Below are 25,381 nucleotides of genomic sequence, written 5' to 3'. Positions count from 1 at the left end.
GCGATGTGCTTGGGTTGACTCGTGAGTTGAGAAACATATATAAACTAAAATTTATATCAATTTATTATCTTTCTTTGTTATAATTTTAAAATAAAAATAATATTTTTCATCAAACATGAATATTCGTTTGTGTCCATTTACATTTAAAATATCTATTTCTAAATATATTTGATTCATGAAACCATTCCGAAGTAAAATGTTGAAAATATGATTTTTTTTTAAAAAAAAAATTGATAGGCTCACGGATTGACCCACCTAATCCGTCTTGGATTGGGTTGGATTAAAAATTTCTCAACCCGCCAAGATGATGAATCAACCTGTCCCGCTCCACCAAATGACTGACCTACCATGGATAGAGCCACTCACCCACAGATTAACCCGTCTGGCTCTATATACAATGTGTTGAACAAGTTAATGAAACTCGCCAACGATCTCAAATGAGAACTCTCTATCAGTAAACTCTTTATCCTCGAATGGACGAGGATATGACCTTTCCATAACTTCTGGAAGAATTAAATACTAACCATTAGAGTCAAGAATTTAATTAATATAATTCCTTTCAGGTCGAAACTCGTCACTTAAGCATACCTTTTTTTATATATATTGACCATCTATATATATTAATTAGTAGCTATCATAATTTATCTCTATATTGATCTAAAAATAAATTGACGAATAGCTGAACGAATCACCATTTCTTCTATATTGATCTAAAAATAAATTGACGGATAGCTGAACGAATCACCATTTCTTCTATATTGATCTAAAAATAAATTGACGGATAACTGAACGAATCACCATTTCTGCCCGGAGGACAGTAATAGCATCCTTGCCTTGGTAAAGAAGAGCAGGACTTCCATGGAGAACACAAAAGGCGCAACCTTTACCAATGTCCCAGCGGAAGGTGCGATTTTTATGGTCCTAATGAGACGATGCTGCGATTACAAAGAGAATTAAGAGCAAAAAGTAAGGAGAGAAAACAATGAAGAAATTGGCAGTACATTTTTTTCACAATATAAATGCTATCGCATGGACATAATTTATTACTGATGATGCTTGGCGATCAATATTGAGCACACAACTATCATGCAGACGAAACCAAGTTTTCTTGCCTACGCTTCCTTTCATCTGACAATGTCTTGGCAAATTTAACAAGCCGTTCCTTGTTCGACATTGTTCCTCCCTCCCCATCCACCACCGGCACCGATTGCCCAGTCTCCAAGTTCACCCGCGACGCCGGCTTCTCCAGCAGATTCTCCCCAATACGAACTAAATTTCTTAAGTTCCACTTCGTTGAATTATCCACCGAAGCCGCAGCGCCAGTCAAGGTATCGTCCTGCCATTCAATCAATCGTACAATATCTTCAGTTAAAATCGATCGACTTAGCGCATGCAGCTCTACGGAGAATCAGTCGATTAATTACCTGTATGCGAAGGTAGTTGCCCTCACTTTCCAGTGCCTGGAAAACGACTGAAGCATAGATATCCACCATGTCCGAGCTCGCCTCCCTGAAAATTTGGACGAGTGGCGATTTTCCTCTGTTCCACAGCCACTCAAGCAATCCCCATCGAGCGCTCTCTCGGGCACTGTACCTCTCCGTCTGTTTATGTGCTCCAGTCCCAATTGAGATCACCAGAAATTGACGGTAGTCCATCGGATTATACGTCTCGAAATCCTTGTTCGACTCCAGAATTTGCTTCGTCACTTGGTTCATCGCGACTAAAGTCTATTCATGATGATGACCAACCATATCTACATATGAGAATTTGAAAATAAACTTATGGGTAGATTATTTAGATGTGTGCGCGTGGATTATATACGGGATTATTTGCCGCTACGCTGCCGTCGATGAGGTTGAAGCTCTTGCTGTTGCCTTCATCGTCCCAGGTATTAAAGTAATGGCCGGGGAGGTATGTGGGGGCGGCGGAGGTGCCGATGCAGATGTCCGATAAACGAGCATTCTTTAGAGGATCAGCCTGTGTCTGCGGAAGAAAGAAGTAGGTACGATCATCACCTACATCTATCTATTCTTTTGGAAAACAAAAAGAGTAAGATGATCGATCTATCATCCATCTCAACCTCAAAAGTTGAGAAGAAGACGGGCTGCATAAGTTTGATGTCAAAAGTTGGGATGACAACGTTGGTCAACGTTTGACTTAGTTTTGTGTCGCCTAAGAGTCCTCGAATCTTGGAGCGAAGAAACTTGCCGTCGTATCTTGGTCCAGTCAACGCGTCCATCAGCTTTAACGCTGGATTGAGGTATCCGGCCCTAAAACAGAGAGAGAAACTCATGGATTAATTTTGATTCATATAATTAGTATCGTTAATTAATTAAGAGTATGTGTTAATACGTAGGTGTTATACATCCAATTTGTATTTATAACTGGTGTTATAACACTCATACATTAACAGCATTTAATTTTTTTAATGCAGTTAATAAATATATTGTATAAATAATAATATTATAGAATTATAAGTATAAATTTAAAATATATTTATTTATTTAATATAAAATAAGAATAAATGTGAATTTGAGTGTGTCTTAATGTTCAAATCAATACACGGATGTGTGAATATGTGATACGTGAGTTCCTTTTTAAAACTGTAGCATATATTAATGTTCAAATAATGCCCTAAGAACTTATTTATTTTGACTTCAAATATGTGATACGTAAGTCCTATGTTTTTTTTTCTAAAGAGTTCAATATATTATTTATTAATTATTTTAATTTTTCAGTGTTTTAAAATATAATAAAAAAATTATTAATAATTTATAAGTTGAGCCTAATATGAATCATATCAGGCTCAACGTGAGCCTGATATGTAATGATATTAGGTTCACGTTGGGTTTGATATGATATATATATATATATTGATGCGGTGATGATGAGGGGGTATACCCTGCTGCCACGTTAGAGGTCAAAGGAGGTAAAAGTCAATGTGGTCAACACTTAGAAGTCATTTGCCGATCGGACGACAATGTCTCGATCGGAAAGAGAAAATGCCCGATTCGATATCACCTTTGACTCGACCCTGAGCCGAGCACCCGACACTCAAATAAGAGGATAAAATGGGAGCAGTATGCAGAAACCGGGCCGAGTGGCTCTTCCTCTCGGTCCAACAACAGACTCGACATCAGTCGAGCACGCGGATAGTGGACTTCCGATCGAGCGGCTATCCCGCTCGTCCCAGCAACAGAGCACACGAATAGTGGACTTTCGACCGAGTGGTTATCCCGCTCGGCCCAGCAACAGATAACACACGGACGGTGGAATTCCTGCCGACCGACTATTCCGCTCGGCTAAGCAACAAATACAGCAGGCTATCTTTTGACATCTTTTTGGGAGCTAGTGTCGCTGACAGGTGACATGGTCAGACAGAAGATCGTATGGCGGAAAGTTCTACTGTCACTTTAGATATATGCTTGGCCCGTTACGGTACTATGTTAGAGACACTTTATTGACAAGTTTTTCAGGGAAAGCTTTGAGATGCGTGTTCACCTTGGGAAACATGCGCACGCCTAGGGGTGTCAATTCGGGTGGGTCGGGTCGGGTTGAGTTTTTTTTTTTTAAACCCAACCCGAACCCGACCCGAACCCGAGTTCAACCCAAACCACCTCAACCCAAGCCCGACCAACCCGATCAACCCGAACCCGACCCTTATAACCCGAAAATCCGATTAAAAACGACTTTTTTTGGTTATTTTCCCTATAATTCCTCACTTTTATCTCAATACTTCATCATTATCATACAAACATGATATTAATATACATAAAAACATCTAAATTTTTAAAATAAAATTTGATTTAACCTTAAAAAAATCCACAAAACCCTATATTTAAGCCAACCCGGGTCAACCCGAACCCGACCCGACCCAACCCAACCCGAAACATTTTTACTCATCAACCCTCCAACCCGAACCCGACCCGAACCCGAAAATGTCCAACCTGAACCCGATTTTTTTCGGGTCGACTCGGGTTGGGTCGTCGGGTCGGGTTCATTTTTGACACCCCTACGCACGCACTCCCGTAGCTCTACATAAAGGGGGTCCAAGTATCAGCGGAGGTATGCGATATTTTACTGTTGCGCTATAGTTTCTTGTTGCTCCGCTCTTTGCTTCTTCTTCGCCAGAGACTGACTTGAGAGTCGGAGGGCCATCGTCGGGGACCCCTTCCCTGGTTGGGTACTAACACCACTTGTGTTGCAGATCGGAGCGAAGTCTACATGAGGTTAACGGAAGCGTCACATCCCAAGTATCCATCTCATTGACTTTTGAACAAGATCATATAGAGAAATATTCAAGGTCAGTGTATATATATTTATAATAAAAATGTTTTGGTTGGTATTTTGATAGCTAGTTTAGAAGATCAGCAGTTCCCAGAACAAAGAATAGAGAAACAATAGATCATCAAATTTAGGCTTCATGGTATGTGAATTTTGGATTAATCAAATTGCAATGGTATGCATATTATATATACACTGACCTTGAATATTCTGTAGTAAAATTGATTACACTAATACAGTAATAATTGTACCAATAAATGACGAGCATGCAATAAACAGTAATAGAGTAAGGTTAGGAATTTGTGTATCTCCGGTCGAAGCGTCGAGCGTGCCGACTGTCTTTAGAGAATTGATTGCCGCCCACGGTGCAGAGGCTCTCTGGCAAAATCCTCCCAAGATCCGACAACCGCTCGCGCCGTTCGTAGGTGCACTCCAAGACGAACGCTGCACTCGGACTCAACCTCAGATCGCAGAACCAAGCCTCAGAACTTGGAAAGAAGAAGAAGAAGAAAAAAGCAGAGAGCAGAGGAATGCTTTGCTTATTTGGAGTGAATTGAGAAGGAGCAGAGGAAGTGTATTTATACACTTCGAAGTAGTGTACGCACCAAAGCGTACGTCGCTTTGCTTTCTCACGCGCAGGTGCGTCACTTTCTCGCGGACAGAATCGCGATGCTTCGCTTCCTCACGCGGACAGAACCGCGCTGCTTTGCTTTCCTCACGCGGACAGAACCAAACCGGACCAGAGGCAAAAACGAACCGAGTGAACTAAACCGGACTGACAAAAATGAACCGGGCTGCCTATAAACGCGAGGCCCACGAGCTGGGGATTTGCACCCCCCCTGCGCGCGATAATCGCGTGCGTCGCGCCCTGTTTATGGATTTGGGCTTGGCCCGCGCATGCGTGTAGGTCCTCCTTAACTTAACTAAGCTAGCATGGAAGATTTCCATATATAAAGCCTTCTAAGCTTCTTAGCTTAGCAATGTGAGACTAAAAACAATGGTAATATTTTGAATTAAAACTCAACAATCCCCCACTAATTCAAATTATTTTGATCGAAAAATAAAGATATGTTCTAAGGCTTGGTTGCAATGAGCTTTCATGAAAATACCTTCCGGTTTGAATTTTCACCTAAATATACCAATCTTATTCACATAGGTTTGAAGAGAACTGAGTCTTGATCTTAAACCTTTTATATGCGAAGATCAATTGGTAACAATTCATCACTGGCGACGGTTGAATCCTTCTGGGTTGGTGCATTACGGCCATGCCACCGAATCTTGTTTCATAAGTGCTAAGGAGAGTTGCCTAGACCCCCCACACTGCGACCCCACAGTTACACTTACATAGGTGAGTTCTCCAAGGATGTGCTGCAAGCATCCTGTCATTAAGACCTTGAACTCATTAAGAGCTCCTAAGCTCATCCTTACTAGCAGTCAAGCATCTATCCAGGGAAGAGACTATGAGATTATATCTCAATCAATTTGATGCTTACGATTCATCCTTATAGCTTGTTTATACCACATTGAACCTACTTCTTGGGATCTCCAATCAGATAGGTTGGGTTGTTGCTATAGATGAATCCAGGATAGGCCTCAGTCCCATTCCCTTACTGCATTTCTTGATTTTCTCATAATCAAGCCCTTTAGTGAGTGGATCAGCAATATTGTCCTTTGAACTTACAAAGTCCAAAGACACCACTCCAAGAGACACTAACTCACGAATAGACTTTAATCGTATTCGTACATGTCTCTTCTGTTTCTGGTTATACTTGGAGCTTCTAATCTGAGCCATTGTTGTTTGATTATCACAGTGTACTGAAATAGAAGGTATTGGCTTCATCATCAAGGGAATTTCAGAAAGAAGACCCTTCAACCAATCAACTTCAGTTATTGTGGTATCCAAAGCACACAATTCTGCCTCAGATGTAGAACGGGTTATAATCGTCTGTTTAACAGACCTCCAAGCAACTGCACCGCCTCCAAGTGTAAAGACATAACCAGTAATGTCTTTACACTCAGCAGTGTCCGCTATCCAACTAGTATCACTATATCCCTCCAGGATTGCAGGGAATCTCCCATACCACAAGCCCAAGGATATAGTGCCTTTTAGATATCTGAGTACTCTGTCTAATGCATCCCAATGCATTCTGTCCGGACAGCTGGTAAACCTGCTCAATTTCGATATAGCAAAAGAAATATCAGGTCTAGAACAATTTGCTAAATACATTAGACTACCTATTATTTGTGAGTATCTTAATTGAGATACTGTCACACCACTCTTATTCTTGTGGAGAGTTTTTGAAGGATCATACGGTGTGACTACAGATTTAACTTGGCTATAGCCATATTTCTCTAATACTCTCTCAATATAGAGTGACTGAGAAATTGCTATTCCATCAGTTGATCTAGTCAACTTCAGCCCTAAAATCATGTCAGCACAACCCATATCCTTCATATCAAACTTACCACTTAAGAGGGCCTTAGTCTCATTAATAATAGAAAGGTTAGATTTAAGCAGTAGAATATCATCTACATATAAACATAAGATAATACAATTATCACCTTTCATTTTAGCATACACACATTTATTAGAGTCATTCATTTCAAAGCCAAATGATAGCATAGCTCTATAAAATTTTTCGTGCCACTGCTTTGGGGCTTGCTTCAAACCATAAAGAGATTTAACTAACCTACAGACTTTATTCTCATTTCCAGAAACTACATGTCCCTCAGGCTGATCCATATATATCTCTTCTTCAAGGTCTCCATTAAGGAATGTCGTTTTGACATCCATTTGATGAACCTCAAGATGATATATAGATGCCAATGCTATCAACACTCAGATTGTAGTAATTCTAGTAACAGGAGAATAAGTGTCAAAATAGTCAATCCATTCTTTCTGTTTAAATCCCTTAGCAACTAGGCGGGCTTTGAATTTATCTACTGACCTATCAGGTTTTAGTTTTCATTTAAACACCCATTTACATCCTATAGTGTTACACCCAGGAGGTAAATCTACCAACTCTCAAGTGACATTAGAGATAATAGAGTCCATTTCACTTTTAATGGCCTCTTTCCAGTGCTTAGCTTCAGGAGAAGTCATAGCATCTCGATATGTCACAGGGTCACCTTCTATATTATAGGTGATAAAGTCCTGGCCTAAATCCGTAGACACACGTTGTCTCTTGCTCCTTCTCAATTCTGTACACTCTCTAGATTCATCTAGTCTAGAGTGACTTGAGGAGGGTGTACCTTCTATGGATAATGGGGTCTCTACGGAAGCAGGTATATCTCTAGTTGGGTTACCAGATATAGATTGAGGTGTTCTCATCTTCATAGAAAATATATCCTCAAAAAATGTAGCATCACGAAGTTCTACAATAGTATTTGCATCTATTCCAGAAATTTCAGATTTAATAATCAGAAACCTATATGCAATACTATTTTGAGCATAACCCAAGAAGATACCATCTACGGTCTTTGGACCAAGCTTTTTTCCTTCTGTGTTCAGGTACTAGTACCTTTGCAAGGCACCCCCACACTTTAAGGTATTTCAAACTTGTCTTCCAGCCTTTCCAAAGCTCGTATGGGGTTTTCTCCCTTGACTTCATGGGGACTCTATTTAACACATGACATGCAGTGTATAAAGCCTCCCCCCACATGAAGTTGGGTAATTCGGAACTGCCTAACATAGAATTAATCATATCTTCAAGGGTTCAATTTTTCCGTTCTACTATGCCGTTGGATTGAGGACTATATAAAGCAGCTACCTCGTGAATTATACCTGCATCTTGACAAAATTTTGAAACAGGTTCGAGGTAAACTCTCCACCCCTATCAGACCTTAACCACTTAATAGATTTGTTTGTTTGATTCTTAGCTTCAGATTTAAAAACCATAAATTTATCTAAAGCTTCATCCTTAGTTTTCAGCAAATAAACATAACAATAACGAGAGTGATCATCAATGAAGGTGATGAAATACCTTTTATGATATCTCGTTATTACACCGTTAAACTCACAACAATCAGTATGGATCAATTCTAAAATATCAAAATTTCTATCAATTGATTTGAAGGGTTTTCGGGTTTGTTTATATTGCACACAAACTTCACATTTTTTCTTATCATTTATAGCATACTTAGGAATCATGTCAAGGTTCATCATCCTTTTCACGGTATTAAAATTGACATGTCCTAATCTGTCATGCCATATATCATAAGACTCAATGTTATAAGCAATATCAGTAGATTTATTTAAGGTAGCATTTTCTACATTGAGTTTAAATAAACATTCATTAAGGTAACCTTTTCCAATAAAGATTCCTAAATGTAATATTACAACTTTATTACATTTAAAGTTCAACTCATAACCAGCACGGACTAACTTTGATCCGCTAATCAAATTCCGACGGACCGCTGGAACATGATGCACCTCATGCAGTGACAGGACTTTTCCAAAGGTGAACCTCAGGTCAACTTGTCCTATCCCGAATACGCTGGCTGCAGAATGGTTTCCCATGGTCACGGAAGTGCCTTCAATTACCTGATAAGTAAGGAAGGCAGAGCGATCAACACAACAGGGCACATTAGCACCTGTATCAACTAACCATTCATTGGGTTGATAGATCAGTTTAGTTCGGGTTTGAAGGTAACAAACCTATTGTTGGTGTCGTCACTAGCAGTCACGACATTTGCTTGTTCCTTGATGTTGGACGTATTGCTTTGGTTTTTCTCCTTGTCCTTTCGCTTAGGGCAGAATTTGGCATAATGTCCAACCTATCCACATGCCTAGCAAGGCTTAGGTTTGGTTCCAATTTTCTTTTGAACCTTTGAATTGGGTTTCATCTTGTTCTTCATTTTCTGATTTTTGAATTTCTTTTTGTCAGATGAGACTACTATATTTACCTTTGGAATAAAATCCATAGGCATTCTTGTATCATCATTTTTATGTTGCTTCCGATGTTCTTCATCGATATTTAAGGCAATCATCAAATTTTCTAGAGAGATTTTACCTCTCCAATGTTTAAGAGTCATGCCAAAATCTTCCCAACTCGGAGGCAATTGTTCGATGATAGACAAGACCTGAAATTTTTCAGGTAATGGCATATCTCCTTCAGCAAGACCATGAATTTGGACTTGGAATTCATGTGTCTGCTCAATCACAGATTTGCCTTCAACCATTTTGAAGTTTAAGAATTTTTCCACAGTGTACTTTTCTAAACTAAAATCTTCGGAGTTGTATTTTTTATCCAAAGATTTCCAAAGCTCTTTAGTTGAAGAGGTTGAGCAGTACACATCAAATAGTGCGTCTGAGAGAGCAGACAGGATTCTCCCATGGCAGAGATAATCCCTTTGCTTAAACCTCTCTAAGGCAGCACTACGGGCAGGGTCCTCTTCATTAGGTGAAGGAGGGTCTGTTTCTATAACGGAGAATAGCCCTAGCGTAGTAAGCCAAAATTTCATCCGTTGTTGCCAACGTCTGAAGTTTTGCCTGAAAAATCGTTCTGGTCGGGCGCTAGCCTCATCAGACCCAGTTATCCTATCGTTCATCATGTTTATTGATGCTACAATCAATTCTCTAAAATTGTAGTAAAATTGATTACACTAATACAGTAATAATTGCACCAATAAATGACGAGCATGCAATAAACAATAATAGAGTAAGGTTAGGAATTTGTATATCTCCGGTCGAAGCGTCGAACGTGCCGACTGTCTTTAGAGAATTGATTGCCGCCCATGGTGCAGAGGCTCTCTGGCAAAATCCTCCCAAGATCCGACAACCACTCGCGTCGTTCGTAGGTGCACTCCAAGACGAACGCCGCACTCGGACTCAACCTCAGATCGCAGAACCAAGCCTCAGAACTTGGAAAGAAGAAGAAGAAGAAGAAAGCAGAGAGCAGAGGAATGTTTTGCTTTTTTTGGAGTGAATTGAGAAGGAGCAGAGGAAGTGTATTTATACACTTTGAAGCAGTGTACGCACCAAAGCGTACGTCGCTTTGCTTTCTCACGCGCGGGTGCGTCGCTTTCTCGCGGACAGAATCGCGATGCTTCGCTTCGAACCGCGCTGCTTTGCTTTCCTCACGCGGACAGAACCAAACCGGACCAGAGGCAAAAACGAACTGGGTGAACTAAACCGGACTGGCAAAAATGAACCGGGCCGCCCGTAAGCGCGAGGCTCACGAGCTGGGGATTTGCACCCCCCCTGCGCGCGATAATCACGCTCGGTTTATGGATTTCCGGCTCGAACCCCCTGAAACCACCTGATTTGGGCTTGGCCCGCGCATGCGTGTAGGTCCTCCTTAACTTGACTAAGCTAGCATGGAAGACTTCCATATATAAAGCCTTCTAAGCTTCTTAGCTTAGCAATGTAGGACTAAAAACAATGGGAATATTTTGAATTAAAACTCAACATATTCCTCTTATGTTTTAGATAAAAGGAGAGGAAGATCAATTGAGCAAAACCATCTCTTACAAAGATAACTAGATAATTTGATCATACACATTGATGAATTCAACAAAGTTCTAGTTTTGCATTGATCATCAATTGTCTGAATGATCAGATTGCATAAAATTAGTGCATAGATGAAGCTAATTTTATCACATTGTCAATGCAGCTGAAGGATTAAAAGATTGCATTCATCCTGATAGAATAGTTTGCAACAGAGCACATATTACATGGTTAAGCTTACCAACATGCAGAGTTCATAGCAAGTATATGTTTCTCCAGGTTAGCAGTTATCAAAGGTAGGTGCAGAGCGATCACTTCATGTTCAGTTGTTTGAGCACAATCTCCATAGTCATCCAAAATTTTCTACGTTGGGTCTAATATGATTCTATATCAGGCCCAATGTGGAGATTTTTGATGATTCTTTATTATTATATTTTAACACCCCGAGAAGTCAAAATAAATAATAAATAATATATTTAAACTCTTTGCAATCCCAGGAATCCATAGAAATTGAAACAAATACAATCTGAGATCTCTAGGTCCATCAGTGGATTTTGATCGAAACCTACTGATGGACCTAGAAAGCTCTGATTTTAGTTCCTGCAAATTTCTGGGATTACAAGGAATTCAAATATACTATCCATTATTTATTTCAATTTCTCAGAATTATTAAATTAAAATAAGAAAAAATCACAAAAATTCTCCACATTAGCTACTAATGGAATAACAAATGATATTGCAAGACAGGAGCTCAATTTGGATCAACTACTGGATAGGGTTGTTTTTACAAAGGTTTGCCACAAAAAAGTTTAAACTTGATACAAAGACTTTGTGCTACTGTTCTACCCCATGAGCTAAAACAATATGTTAAGATGGTCATTGCCTATGTTTTAGACAATTTAGTGATTCAATCCCAGACAATTGTAAACCAACTTACTTCCTTTTTGTAGCCTTTGAGATAGGAACTGCAAACCCCACTGCACCATCACAATTCCAATTCTATCTTTCAGAATTCTCTAACTTCTGTTCTTGAAAAATTCTCTACAGCATATCCACAATACATTTTCTAGGACCAACTTACAAAACTAAAACTCAAACCTTCACTCTTATTTCATCATAGTATTAATCTGTTACGACCTCCAATCCTTGTAATAAATTCCTCATGTTTTTATTTCTCTTTTTTTTTTCAACACTGCCTCAAAGGTCAAATAGAAAACTCCATGAACCTCAAGCATATGTATTCCTCCCCCATATTTTAAAATTTAATAAAAAAAATTGATAAAAATCTTCACGTTAGGTCTGATATGATTCCATATCAGGCCCAACGTGGTGAATTTTAGTGATTCTTCCTAGTTATATGGTAACACCTCTAAGAAGTCGAAATAAATAATGGATAACATATTTAAACTCCTTGTAACCCCAGAAATTCATAGGAACTAAAATGAGTGTAATTTGAGATCTCTAGATCCATTAGTAAATTTTGACTGAAATCTACTGATGGACCTAGAGCGCTTCTATAGATTTTTAAGATTTCAAGGAGTTCAAACATGCTATCCATTATTTATTTCAACTTTTCAGAAGTTTTAAAATGTAATAAAAAAATAATCACTAAAAATCTTCACATTGGGTCTGATATGTCCATATCAGGCCCAAATTAACCAATTGTATTTCCCAGGACATATCAGACTCGACATTAGCCAATTGTATTTCCAAATTCTTATTTGCTTTATATTTTTATTAATTTCTTTTTGAAATTATATTTGTGTTGTTTTTTGATTGAACTTTGTTTTATCCCGTTCTTAAAATGACAAAAAAATGGACGTGGTTAAGTAGCGATAGTGCCATGACCCATTTTGAAGCTCTTAGATTTGAGAATAAAATAATGGTATCTATATACAGGATTTAAGAAAAATTTTGGAATTTTAAATTTGATACATCTGTAACCATCTGGTTCATCATATTCTGACTACACAATTTCTGTTCATGCTATATTTTAGGGTGACTCAGCTGTTGCAGATGATGGAATGATTATAGAAGAGAATGCAGATGACAATGAGGTTCCTCTTGGGAAGATGATGAAAATTCTCAGAAATTAAGCAGCCAAGAAGAAGAAAAATAAGAAACAAGTGAAAAAAGGACATATTTGATGATCTGAAAAATATTGACAGTGAGTTTGACATTTTGGGGTGGTGGGAGAAATAAATTTGGACAATTTTAAGCAAGCTAAAGTTACAGATCAGAATCACAGAAGTGAAAAGGTAGTTGGTAAAATTAATACTAAGAAAGAAATATCATCACAAAAAAAAATAAATTGGGTCTAATAAGGAATCATATCAGACCTAACATAAGCCTGATATCATTCCATATCATGTTCATGTTGGTCCTGATATGATTCCATATTAGAGCTAAGGTGGTGATTTTTAGCGATTCTTCTTTATTACATTGTAAAACCTTCAAAAGGTTAAAATAAATAATGGATAGCATATTTGAACTTCTTGCAATCTCAGAAATTCATAGGAAATGACATGAGTGTAATCAGAGCTCTCTAGTTCCATCAATGAGTTTTGACTACTCATTTCATTTCCTATAGATTCCTGAGGTTAAAAAGAATTCAAATATGTTATCTATTGTTTATTTCAGCTTCTTCAAATGTATTAAAATGTTATAAAAAATCAACTAAATCTTATAAAATTTTATCTATATGTTATACATGCATGAAAAAAAAACAGAAGGAGAAGAGAAAGAGGAAAAATAAAAGAAGTTGCATGAGCGGGAGAGAGAAAAGAGAAAATAGAAAAATAATAGAAAAAGTTAGATTGTCAGGAGGGTAAAACGTGAAGTGCATTTGAAAAGGTGCGTCCTTTGGTAAATACTAAAGTAGCATATGTTTTTTGATAAATTTATAAATTTAAGTGCATTATTTGGTAAATTGTCAAAAAAAAAAAAATATATATCTCGTTAAAGCCTAGCTCCATATGTTTATATATACTTTAAGATCTAGTTCTCAATTAAAATGTGAAATTAAATTAACTAAGTCAGGTCTAATATTGTCTCCTCATCTTACTCTGTTTTTAAACAAGATATCAGAATTGAGCAGATAGCTAAAGTTAGACAGTAAAGAACATGAGATTATCGACATAGTTTCGGAAAAATAATATCCATTAATTTCTTCAGCAGTACTGTAATTTGTGTATTTTTGTACCTGTGTTGTGGAAAAATCTTGGCACAGTTTTTCAAGTAGAAGTCAACGATATCCTTGCCGGCAAAGAGTGGCTTGTTGTTCTCGCCGGGAGCTGCGAGCATGGTGGCGATGAGCCCGCCGGTGCTCGTGCCGGAGATCACGTCGAAATAGTCGGCTATTCTCGCTTCTCCTCCATCAAGCTCCTGCAACACCAAGAATCAACTTCCACCTCTCAGAATGCCAGCAATAATTCAGCAAGGAAAAAGAGCTGCAAGCATATATATATGTTCTCGATCGAATTCACACTTGAAGTTTCTTTTCAAGAAACTCGATGATCTTCGCGAGGATGAGGCCACGAACCCCGCCGCCGTCAATGCAGAGAATGGTGATCGTCTTCCCACAAGACGGCGGAGGGTTATTTGAGGTAGAGGCGTCTGAAGTTGAACTGCTTGCCATGGTACAAACTTAGTATATTTGAGGAGATAATTAGCTGCTGATGGCTTTGTTGCCTGTGCGAAAGGAGATATATATAGAGAGAATGAGATTTTCTTTAAAAAAAAACTAATTAATCCAACTATCGGATAATAAATTTCATGAGTTGCAAAAAAATTTTCTGTTTGTGTGACAGTTCTCCTTTATTAATTGCTCATTCTCCGTAGGAATGTCTATTTTCATTTTTTTTAATACTAAGTACCTAGATTTTATAGATGTATCCTCATACGAATTAAATCTTAATTATTTAGAAAAGGTATTTGCATTGTTGGTAATGTGGGATAATAAAATGATGAAGACAATAAAGTGATTAAAAAAAATGATCGAGACAAAAATGTAAATAAGGTTGGGATAGAGTAGTTTTTTTTTCTTCTATAATATTTATGTAGATGTAGAATTAGATTTTATACATTAGCAAAAATACTAAACTGTGATTTAGTTAATTCTTTGTTTAATAAATATTTTGATCAAAATCGAGCTGTGGACAGGACAGCTATATACACAGCAGGTGGTCCATCTTACAATGATTTGGAAGATAAAATGATAAATTACTGAAACGGTAAATTTTCAAAATATTGGAATCATCTATTCTAATTTTAAAATTATTAAATTTTATACACCTACTCAATATCATTTTTACCTCTATTATCGCTATATTATAACAACGAATTCAAACTACTGTTCAGCGCAACAAATTTCATAATCAATTGTTTACGGTAGCAATTAAATCAAAAACTCTTTCCCATTAAAAAAAAATACTACTCTCAATATTGTAACTCAAATTGATATTTAAGAGTATGAATATAATCGAGAGAACTAAGCAAACCAGCTAATGAATCTAGAGAGGGGAAGCATATGAAACTAGGTCATATGTGTTCGTCTAGTTCTCCTGATTATATTCACGCCCTCAAATATCAATTTGACCTACTATATTCAAAGTAGTAATTTTTTAAATATGAATCAATTTGATTCGTGTTGAAAAAATCATTGCTCTAAATATAGTGAGTGAAATTGATATTTGAGGATATAAATATAATCAAGAGAATTAGATGAACACATAGAACCTAATTTCATATAATTTAGAACTCTCTAGGTCTATCAATAAGTTTTGGTCGAAATGGACTGATAGACCTAAATAGCTTAGAATAACATCGAAGCAAGTCGTATGTGTTCGTCTAATTCTCCTGATTATATTTATATCGTTAAATATCAATTTAGTACACTATATTAAGAATAGTAATTTTTAAATTAAATATAAAACAATTTTTTTTAATTATTAATTTTTTAATCGATTCCTATACACTATATCAATCAATTCATATTTTAAAAAAATCATTACTCTCAATATAATATGCCAAATTGATGTTTTAGGACATAATTATAATCAGGAAAATTAGATGAATATGTAGGACTTGATTTCATGTCATTCCGAGCTATCCAGTTTCGATTACCTAGAGAATTTGGAATGACATGAAATTAATTATCTATGTTTGTTTAGTTCTCTTGATTATATTCATACTCTAAAATATCAATTTAACAAACTATATTACGAGTAGTAATTTTTAGAATATAAAATAATTTTTTTAATTTGATTACTATAATGTAACAATCAATAAAAAAAAAAAGTTTACTCTACCGATGAATAGTATGCAAATCTATTGCTACTTTGTAGCAAGATAGTAAAAAGGATAAAAATATTTGTAATTTCAAAATTAAGGTACGTGATTTAAATATTTTAAAAATTTTCTATAATTTATCGAAGATAAAACAAATAAAAATAATAATTTTCTGTCTTTTTATTAATTACGTTTTCTTTTTATTTACATTCTTATTGACAAAGGTCGGTAACTTTTCAATGCACTAATAAATGTTTTTTAACATTAAAATAGAAGTCTCTATTTTATTTTTTTCCGTATTTACAAAGTTATTATTGATTCGCTATGTGAGATTAATCCCGAAACAAACTGACAACAAAGAATCATGTGCCAAGAGTCTCTTTTCTTCGTCCATTTTGGAGCCTTTCGTAAGCATAATTGATCGGGTAGCTACGCATCATGACAAGAAGGTAGAATTCTTAAGAGCTCTTTATATTACTGGACCACTAAGAGCATGAAAAGTAGGGCAGTATGAATTTATGATGCTCGAAGGTAGAAATTTTTAGTTTGAGAATATAACTTCTAATGTTTTTTTTTATAACTACTGTGATATTATTCTTGGCGACGGAAAATTGAAGCTTAAATTTATCCACAATACTAAAATATTCTAATAATTTCTCTACCTTCATACATAATTAGTATTTTTTATATATAATTTAGATGTTCGAACTTTGTTCAATTAATTTTGATATTTTTTTTTCATTTTTAAAAATTAATATTTTCTTGAATATAAATCTTAAATATATTACTATACCTCTAAATTTTTTTTCATTTAAAATTTTTCTTTTAACTGAATACTTTAATCCAATTAGAAAATCTGAATCCGAAAAATAAAATCTTAAAAAAAAATTAATTTGAACAGTATAATTCAATTAGAAAACTTAAACCTTAGGGTAGAGAGTTAAAAAAAACTATATTAAAAAATATTTTTTAAAAATTATTATTTTTTTATTTTTAAAAATCAACATTTCCTCTCATATAAATCCTAAATATATTACTATATCCCATAAACGCATTACTATACCCTATAAATTGCTTATTTTTTTATTTTTTATTTTTCAATTATCTGAATAATAAACTTAATTAGGAAATCTGAACCTTAGAGGTAAAATTTTAAAATTTTTTTACTTGAACACTGTGGTCCAATTTGGGAAGCCAAAACTTTAGGGATAGAGAGGCATATTGTGTGTGTGTATCTATATATATATATGTAAAGAGAGTAATTTTATCCTAGGCGGCATTCATGCGCGACCCGTGTAGATGCCTCTCTGTATAGGAGGTGTCTCCAATTCGTATACTGCATACTTAATGTATTTGTTTTAAAAAAATTTAGGATTTAGGTTATAATATTTAGGATTTAAGGTATAGTATTTAGGTTAAAGAAAGGGAAAAATAATATACTAGGTCTTCCAAGCCCCATACCATCTAAACCCAAATTTAAATCAAGAAAAGCTTATTACTTAAAAATATCCAGACAAAGAAATCGTATTTAAACAAAGACAAACATGTCAAAAAATTTAAGCCTAAGAAAATATATACTAATCAAATAACTTGTTTTGCTTGCAAAAGGATATTTATGATGTTTCCTCTATCTATTCTATTATCTCCATAGAGGATAAAGAAGAAATAATGACCTCTTTACACACTAGTTAATTCATTCATAGAGACCCCATATACCTATAACACAACGAGTAACACTTTTCAACAGGAGATTGATGACTTAACAGTGGGATGACATATTTCTACTAGTGGACATGAACTTAATGTTTTCTCAATTTATACCTCAAAGCCCAACCATAATTATACCAGAATTACCTGACTATCCCCATGACTAGACACTAAAAACTAGAACAAATAATGTTCCGTATTTCTTATGTGGTTTTTACTCAGCAATCGATAAAGGAGGAACCTGTAAACTGTATCGAAAACAAGTCTATAGCATATGCCTACAACAAACTTTTAATAGTGCCATTCCTACAATTCAGCAGGTAGCGATAGTACCCGAAATGTTCTCCTAGAAACTAGAGTATATGTTTTAGAAACCCAACTTAGCTTATTGGAAGCTGAACTCGCTAGTCTTAAACAAACCCCTACCTCTTCGCTAGATAATTGAGGAAAAGACATCCTAATTAACAAACACACTTCAGATACGAATAAGGTTTTTATAAATACTCCTAGTATCTAAGATACTGAACATACTACAGATATAAGAGTTCAATATTTAGTTAATATCCATGGTCATAAATTCACACTCTATGCCTTCTTTGATAGTGGAGCTACTAACTCCATAATTGATTAAGCCACCATACTCTCTATTTTACCACCAACACTTATTAAAATAGCTACTCAGCCATTAGTCAGTACCCAATTTGAGGACCAAAAACTTTTGTGTACGAAATTTGTCACCAATATTTATTTATGCTTCTACAATAATTGTGACATTTCCAGCTCTCCACTCTCTCTTCCTAAGCTATGGATCGAGCCTTGTTGCATCTTAACATTCACTTAATTCTTAGACTTTACTTTCTTATTGCGCTAGATAGAGCCCTTTTACTTACTAAAGATTATGTCTTTTTTCTTTCTATTCCTATTGTCTCACTTATTATGTTTGATTACCTCTCCATAGTGTGAAAGTGTGGTGTATCCCTTACTGATATCCCCTCTACCTCTACTATACCTCCTGTTCCACCAGTTGTCTCTTTGATAGGCAAATCTTGCTCAACTGAACCATGTCACTGTAAAAATAAAAACTTAGACTCCTACTAATGCAAGAGCCAAAACTCTTGTTTAATAGCAACCCAAGAATTACATGAAAACTATAAATACTTGGTTGTACAAGCCTCTACCTAGAATAAACTTTTACAAAAGAAAACCTTAGTAATAACACAGATCTAGATATTCGAGGAGACCTACCGTCTTCTGTAGGACCGTTAGACTCGATAGAGGGGGGGGGGTGAATATCGATTCGAAAATCTTGAGTTAAAACGCAGCGGAAAAGTAAGGAAGTAAAGAGATGAACACGGTTGATTTTTACTTCGTTCGGAGCCTGTGACGACTCCTAATCGAAGGCCCGTACTCCTTGAGTACTTTCGTTGGGCAATTCACTAGCAATTCGGATAATTACAATTTACGTACAAATATTGCTAATGAAAGAAGAACAAAGCTATACCGACAAATAATGAATTAACAGAAAACCGGAGTGAGTCGTTGGAGCTTTGTGAACGTTGTTGGAGCGCAGAGTAGCAGAGTGATTGAACTCAGAGTTCTCAGAAAACAGATGTCTTGAAGCTCCTGCCTGGGGCTTCTTTTATATGCTGCTCCGGGCGCCTGGATCCCTTCCGGGCGCCTGGAATGTGACGTAACACTCCCAACCAGCATGCTCCAAGTGTCAACGTCATCCTGGGGATAAAATTTGCCTCCGGGCGCCTGGATCCCTTCCGGGCGCCCAGAACCATCCCGGGCGCCCGGACCCTCACTGTTCCCTACCTGCAAAACAGTGTTAGTCCGAGGCAAAATAAAACCCTGCAGCACAGATTGTAAGCACATCTTTACAGATACGCTAAGTAATAAAAATTAACAACAAGAGTATGACTTAGATTCCGTCTTTCCGAGACCGGAATCTAGTCACGATCTCGACTTAGATATCCGAAATGGATCTAAGCCGGATCGACGCCTAATGTCCCCTTCCCGGGAACGCGTCCTCACAGTCACTCCCCTCCAGTGACCAGCCCGTCGACCTGGCTGGACTTCTCGCCAAGCGTCCGGTCAGCCCGTCGACCCGCTTGGACTTCTCGCCAGCTATCCGGTCAGCCCGTCGACCTAGCTGGACTTCTCGCCAAGCGTCCGGTCAGCCCGTCGACCCGCTTGGACTTCTCGCCAGCTATCCGGTCAGCCCGTCGACCTAGCTGGACTTTTCCTGCACACTTGATCAAAGTGTCAGACAACAACACAACTAACTTAACCTATTTGTCATTCATCAAAACCTGGGTTAGACCGTTTGTGCTACCCGCACCAACATCTTCAACATCTTTACTTCACTTAATCAATACAGAAACAAATATTGATTATTTAATTTCCAAGTTAAAAAGCAAGAAATCATAGACGAAAATCTCACAAAATACTGGAAAAAGATCAGATTTATTGCAAATTAGAAATAATAAACCAGTTCTTACTATAAAAGTTTAAGACTTAAGATATATAAATTAGGAAACAGAAGAATGTAAAATGTATATCAACCAACTACTTAACCTGAGAGTCATTCAAAGAACTGCATCCGAACATAGGAGTCCAACTTTTATAATTAGTAAAGGATCTAAACAAAAATGTAGATAGTTTAGGATGATTTTTAATTACAAAAGGTTAAATGACACTGACAAGGACCAACTACTAAACAAAATACAAAATTTAAAATAGTATTCAAAATTTGATATGAAATCAAGATTCTGACAAGTTAAAATGCACCCTGATTCAATCGAATGAACAACATTCTATGTCTAGAAGGACATTTTAAAGGATTAGTCATGTCATTTGAACTTAAGGTAGTACCTCAAATTTTTCAACAAAAAATGGATGATATCTTTTGGGGTGTCTCCATGTTTACATGTGTATATATTAATGATATCTTAATTTTCTCTAAAACCAAGGATGAACATTACACCATCTACATAGGATCTTTAACTTATTTGAGAAACATGGTCTTATAGTATCTAAAAAAAAGATGAAATTAGTCACTACACATGTCAAATTTCACGGAGCATAAATTGGATAAGGAAAAATTTTACTCTAATCTCATATTACTTCCAAATTTTTTACTTTCACTGATAAAATGGAAGACACAAAAACTCTTAAAGCATTTCTTGGAATTCTTAATTATGCCAAATATTATCTTAAAGATATAGGAAAAATTAATGGATCATTATACAATAAAACTTTAAATACAGGACAAAAATAGTTTAACTAATAGGATATTAAGTTGGTAAAACAAATTAAAGAGATGGTTAAAACTATCCCAATCCTAACTGGTCCACTAAACACTGATTACATGGTACTAGAAATTGATGGGTGTAAATCAAGATGGGGAGGAGTTTTATATAAGCAAACTTCAAAATATGATCCCAAAACATTTGAAGCTCTATGTTGATATGCTTCAAGAAAATACAAGGAAAAAGAGTCATTTAACTTTCGTAAATTATGAAATACTAGTAGTAATCTATTGTCTTAATGCATTCATGCTCTTTATTACTATTAGAACTAATTGTCAAGTGATTGTTAAATACAGTCAACAAACAAAGAGACTAAAAAATAATTTAATCACAAAAAGATGGCTTAAGTTTACAGCCACAATTATAAATCTAAGATAAAAATTCCATTGGAAATATATTAAGGGAATAAATAATTTCCTAACAAATACTTTATCCAAACTTTTATATTAACTTTTTATTGGATCGAAAAGCATGTGAGAGGGGAGGGGTGAATTATGTGATTTTGAAAAACTTTTCTTTTCCTTTTAAAATCAAGAACAAGAACGCAAGCGGTTTTACTTGGTTTGGAGCCTTCACCGACTCCTACTCCAAGACCCAGATCCCGCAAATCTATCGACGGGTAATCCACTAATAACCTCTTCACGAACCGCTGGAAGAAGGGATCGAGTATAAAATAATAGGATAAAGTGTAACACGCTACACTTTTCCTTTAGCAGAAATTAAGTACAAAATTTGAACTTTGTTACCCAACACTTTGAAGATAATCATATCGTGTTCGGTGTTAGATGACTTCTCAGTAGCAGTCGAGCATAGCAGAGCCATAGTAGGACAGTAGCAGGAAGCCAGAGTAGTCAGAACACCAAAAGAACGCGTAGAAGATTGTTATTGAAGTCTGTATAGTGTGTTGCTTGAATAGGACATATATAGCCTGTGGAAGGCGCCTTCAACCACATTGGATGCATCTCCAGTAGTAACTTTTATCCCCTTCGCTTCAGAGATGATAACATCCGCATCCTGCTGATTTTATCTTCTAGAAGGCGTCTTCCAAGCCTGGGAAAGTACCTCCCATAAACAGTACTCAAGGTGTCTTCCAAACCTTGGAAGGCGCCTTCTATGAATAGTACTCAAGGCACATTTTGTCGCCTGGAAGGCACCTCAGGTGAACAAGCACCTCAGATACTATTCACTCGAGCTCTTTTATGCTCCCTTTACCCCGCAACAAGTGTTAGTTCAACACAAAAATATTTAACTTATAAAATAAGGTTAGCACAATAATAATATGATTAATCTATGACTTAAACCCTGTCCTCTGGATCTAGTCAGAGTCTCAATTTAGGTTTTTGAAATGAACCTAAATTAGACTAACGCCTACTGGCCCCTTAACCGGGGCGCATCCTCACTAAGTCACTCTCCTCCAGTGACTTACCTCCACTTATCTGCCAAACATCTGGTTCTTCAGACCTATTTGAACTTTCTCTAACCTTGCTTAGTATCTGACCAAGCTGATCTACTAAGACTTGCCTATAATACTATTTGGAAACCAGTCGGTCACATATTACCTAGGGTTGCCTCCCCCAGAGTTGCCTAGGTTCACTCACTAGGACTTCCATTGTTTGGCTTCACTCACTAGGACTTCCACTATCTAGTTTTACTCACTAGGGTCTGGCTTCACTTGTCAGGACTTCCACTACCTAGCTTTACTCACTAAGGATCAACTTCACTTACCAGGACTTCCACTACCTAGTTTCACTCACTAGGGCTTGGCTTCACTCACCATGATTTTCACTATCTAGCTTCACTCACTGGGCCTGACAAAATTATGTTTAATCTTTCAATCAGAATTCCCCCTCATTTGACACTCCCTTAGAAATTCCTATTACCTGCAAGGAAAACTTCTTATGTGTCTAGGGGTTGATCAAAATCAAAAGAATACCTAAGTTATTTTAAAAAAGATATTTCAGAATAATTTCAAAAGTTTATTAAAAGTATTTTTCAAGCATTTTTGTTAAAGAATTTTCAAAGTAATTTTCAAAAAGAAATTTTCACAGGGATTTAAAAAAAACAATATATATTGAAACTATTTTATCAAAAAATTTGAAGATAAATTATCAAAATATTTTTTAATGTATATGATTAAATTTATCTTCTTAATAAGTCTCCCCCTTAACTTAACACTTTTTTAGGAAACTCTTATTAACCACCTATGTGTTTGGGGATCTACAAGTTTATGGTTGACCTTAAAGGATCTAGACACTAAGTGTTGGTCAACTTTTGAAACCGATATACGTAATTATAGTCATGACTTAATTTTTTTTTCCTAGCATCTCAACCATTCTATATTCTAAAATATGGTAATCTTATGTATTCAGAGAGACGCTTAACATGATTTGTCTAAGGTAGACATAATTTAATTTTAAATTTATTTTGGATTAAAAATTCTAACTTAAATAATCTAAAATTAATCATGAATTAAGTTTGATTAATTAAAGTTCTTGAATCATTAATTAATTATAGATTACATAATTATTTTGATTTTTTTTAAAAAAATAGATGTATTTAAGTTTGTAAGATTATTTTCATATTAAGTGATTTAGAGGATGTTTGGCTAAACTTATTAAAAATAGCTTATAAGCTCGTACAGTTTATAAGTTGTTTTAGGAGCTTATAAGTTGTTAGGTCTTATTTTAAAAATAAGTTGTTAAAGTGTTTGGGTAAACTTATTACAATCAACTTAAAGGTATTGATGTGTTTGGTATTATAAGATCTTTTTATTAATAAAATTATCAAAAAGGGTATAATACTATTAATAGAGAGTTTTGGCCTTTTTATTAATAGAGGGTTTTGAGCGAATTTTTGTACCGGGGGAGAGAAAATTAGAAAGAGGCGTTTGCAGAGAAGATGACACAGCGCTGGAAGAGAAGTCAGCGGAGATAAAAAGATATTAGGCTTATAAAAATTTATGAAGGATAAGATGAGGATTTATGAAATTATATAAGGATATTTTAGAGAAAAAAATTATTAAAATAAGATATTTTTTAAAAAGTAGGGTCTTCCATACCTTTTTAAATACAGCTTATAAGCTTCAAAATAGCTTATTTTGACAGCTTATAAACTGTTTGAAAAAAATTTTATCAAAAAAATTTGAAGAGCTTATAAGCTCTTTTAGATAGCTTATAAGCTCAGCCAAACACCCTCTTAATTAAATTAATTTTAGATTAGAGAATCAATTAGATGTAAATGTATTAAGTGAAGATTGAGTTAATAGTTAAATTTTTTATTAACTTATTAATTAAGATTTAATATAATTTAATATTAATTTGAATTAACAAATTAGGATTTAGTTTAATTCTTAATTTGAAATTAAATAACTTTATTTAATTGATTAATTTACGCTAGTATTGGTTTGTAACGGATCAAAATGATTAAATTCATATTATTAAATAAATTATTAAATTAGAATTAACTAATTAAAATTTGAGTTAATTGATTATTACTTGAATTAAATTAATTCAGATAAGTTAATAAATTTTGAAATAATTAACTAGGATAAACAATTATTGAATTTAAATTTAATTTATGTTTTATTTAATTAAGTTTAAGTTTTAATTTAATTTTTAGTTAAGTTTTAATTTAAGTTTTAGTTAAGTTTTAATTTAAGGTTTAGTTAAGTTTTAAGATTTAATTTTTAAGTTTAATTAATTTTAATTTTAATTTATTTTAATTTTAAAATTTTTTTTATTCATCTCACTCAATCAGGGGAATCCTATAATTTTGTAAAATCAGTTAAGTTGGAATTTTAGACTTTAGTTTAACTTGTGTTAGATTCAAATTTAGCTTTGGGTCCAACAAGTAGGCATTCTTTGGATAAACGTCTAAACTGTAGTGAGTCACCTGGACATCATTAGAGTAATAATGCATTCAAAATTTTCTAAATAGTCTTGTCCACTGAACTTAGTACAAAACTTTGGTATAACCAGTTAGGATTAGTAAGAGGTAGCTTCAATTAATTCCACTAAGCCAAATGCACCAGGTCGAAGTCATATCTTCCTAGACATGCATAGACTAAGCTTCCCTAATCTACTATCATCCAAAACTTCTCCAGTACTATTTGTCAAATTAAACTTTTGACTCTAATTAAACTAGTCCTAATTACTCAGCCGGGTAAGTTATTATTTTAGAAGTGTCAACTAATTTAGAGTCTCCCCCTGAATTGTCGGGTTTAAGTTTTAGGTTTAGTTTAGATTTTTTATTTTTATTAATTATTTTCATAATTAAAAGATACTTAATATTAAGTTCCACTTCGTTGAATTATCCACCGAAGCCGCAGCGTCGAATCAAT

General features: G+C 35.3%; 1 protein-coding gene across 1 annotated transcript; it reads right to left on the bottom strand.

Annotated features, from left to right (window-relative positions):
• Positions 1-998: 998 nt before the first annotated feature.
• Positions 999-14,386, bottom strand: LOC121983231 (patatin-like protein 5). Its single transcript, XM_042536185.1, has 6 exons — positions 14,220-14,386; positions 13,935-14,116; positions 2,081-2,270; positions 1,822-1,983; positions 1,425-1,727; positions 999-1,336 (listed from the first exon to the last, which is right to left on the bottom strand). The coding sequence occupies exons 1-6, from the start codon at positions 14,367-14,369 to the stop codon at positions 1,085-1,087; spliced, it is 1,239 nt and encodes a 412-aa protein (XP_042392119.1). The 5' UTR covers positions 14,370-14,386; the 3' UTR covers positions 999-1,084.
• Positions 14,387-25,381: the final 10,995 nt, after the last annotated feature.

The sequence above is a fragment of the Zingiber officinale genome, chromosome 5A, assembly GCF_018446385.1.
Source record: "Zingiber officinale cultivar Zhangliang chromosome 5A, Zo_v1.1, whole genome shotgun sequence".
Classification (NCBI taxonomy): Eukaryota; Viridiplantae; Streptophyta; class Magnoliopsida; order Zingiberales; family Zingiberaceae; genus Zingiber; species Zingiber officinale.
The sequence above is the reverse complement of the archived record's forward strand: the minus strand, read 5'-3'. Positions and strand labels throughout refer to the sequence as shown.

Bases quoted from the DNA above. Each gene is read 5' to 3' on its own strand.
- LOC121983231 (XM_042536185.1), bottom strand. From the start codon at position 14,369: ATGGCAAGCAGTTCAACTTCAGACGCCTCTACCTCAAATAACCCTCCG. The intron at 14,117-14,219 runs GTGTGAATTCGA...TTGGTGTTGCAG, and splicing joins TTCTTGAAAAGAAACTTCAA to GAGCTTGATGGAGGAGAAGC. The intron at 2,271-13,934 runs GTACAAAAATAC...TCTCTGTTTTAG, and splicing joins AAGATTTTTCCACAACACAG to GGCCGGATACCTCAATCCAG.